This window comes from Mesitornis unicolor, unplaced genomic scaffold (assembly GCF_000695765.1).
Source record: "Mesitornis unicolor isolate BGI_N332 unplaced genomic scaffold, ASM69576v1 scaffold27477, whole genome shotgun sequence".
NCBI classification, from domain to species: Eukaryota; Metazoa; Chordata; class Aves; order Mesitornithiformes; family Mesitornithidae; genus Mesitornis; species Mesitornis unicolor.
Window position 1 is genome coordinate 10061 of NW_010194744.1, and position 378 is coordinate 10438.

The following is a 378-nucleotide window of genomic DNA, read 5'->3' on the forward strand; positions in this document are numbered from 1 at the left end:
CCGTCGCCCGCCCAGTCCTGGCGTGGCAGGGCAGCGCTCCCAGCTCCGTCATCCGAGGACGCGCCCGCGGTGCTCCAGGCCGTGTGGGACAAGGCTGGGGGTGTTAGTGCCCATGCAGAGGAACACGTGCCAGGCGCATGCGAGCGGGCTACTCACGACTCTGCCAGCTCGGCCCTCTCCTCGGTGCGCTCCAGGTCTCCTTCGATGATCACCAGTTTACGAGCGACCTGCAAGGGAGAAGTGGAGTTCGGAGGAAGGAAGAGGGTTTTCCGTGCAAGGCAACGAGGGGAACTCCTGCGGGAACCCCTGGGGCTGCCAGCGCCGTTTGGCTGCGGGACGCTGACGCGGCTGTGTCAGGAACCAGGCTCTCCCCGCTTC

At 66.9% G+C, this 378-nt stretch overlaps 1 protein-coding gene across 1 annotated transcript in view; it reads right to left on the bottom strand.

Annotated features, from left to right (window-relative positions):
- LOC104543327 (tropomyosin alpha-3 chain-like) overlaps positions 1 to 227 on the bottom strand; it is a gene marked incomplete at its 5' end in the record, with an annotated part of 3961 nt that extends 3734 nt beyond the window's left edge. The window contains one exon of the mRNA XM_010187911.1: positions 157 to 227. Within this exon, the coding sequence (XP_010186213.1) occupies positions 157 to 227 (71 nt within the window). The remainder of the gene's footprint in view (positions 1 to 156) is intronic.
- Between the last annotated feature and the right edge of the window lie 151 nt (positions 228 to 378).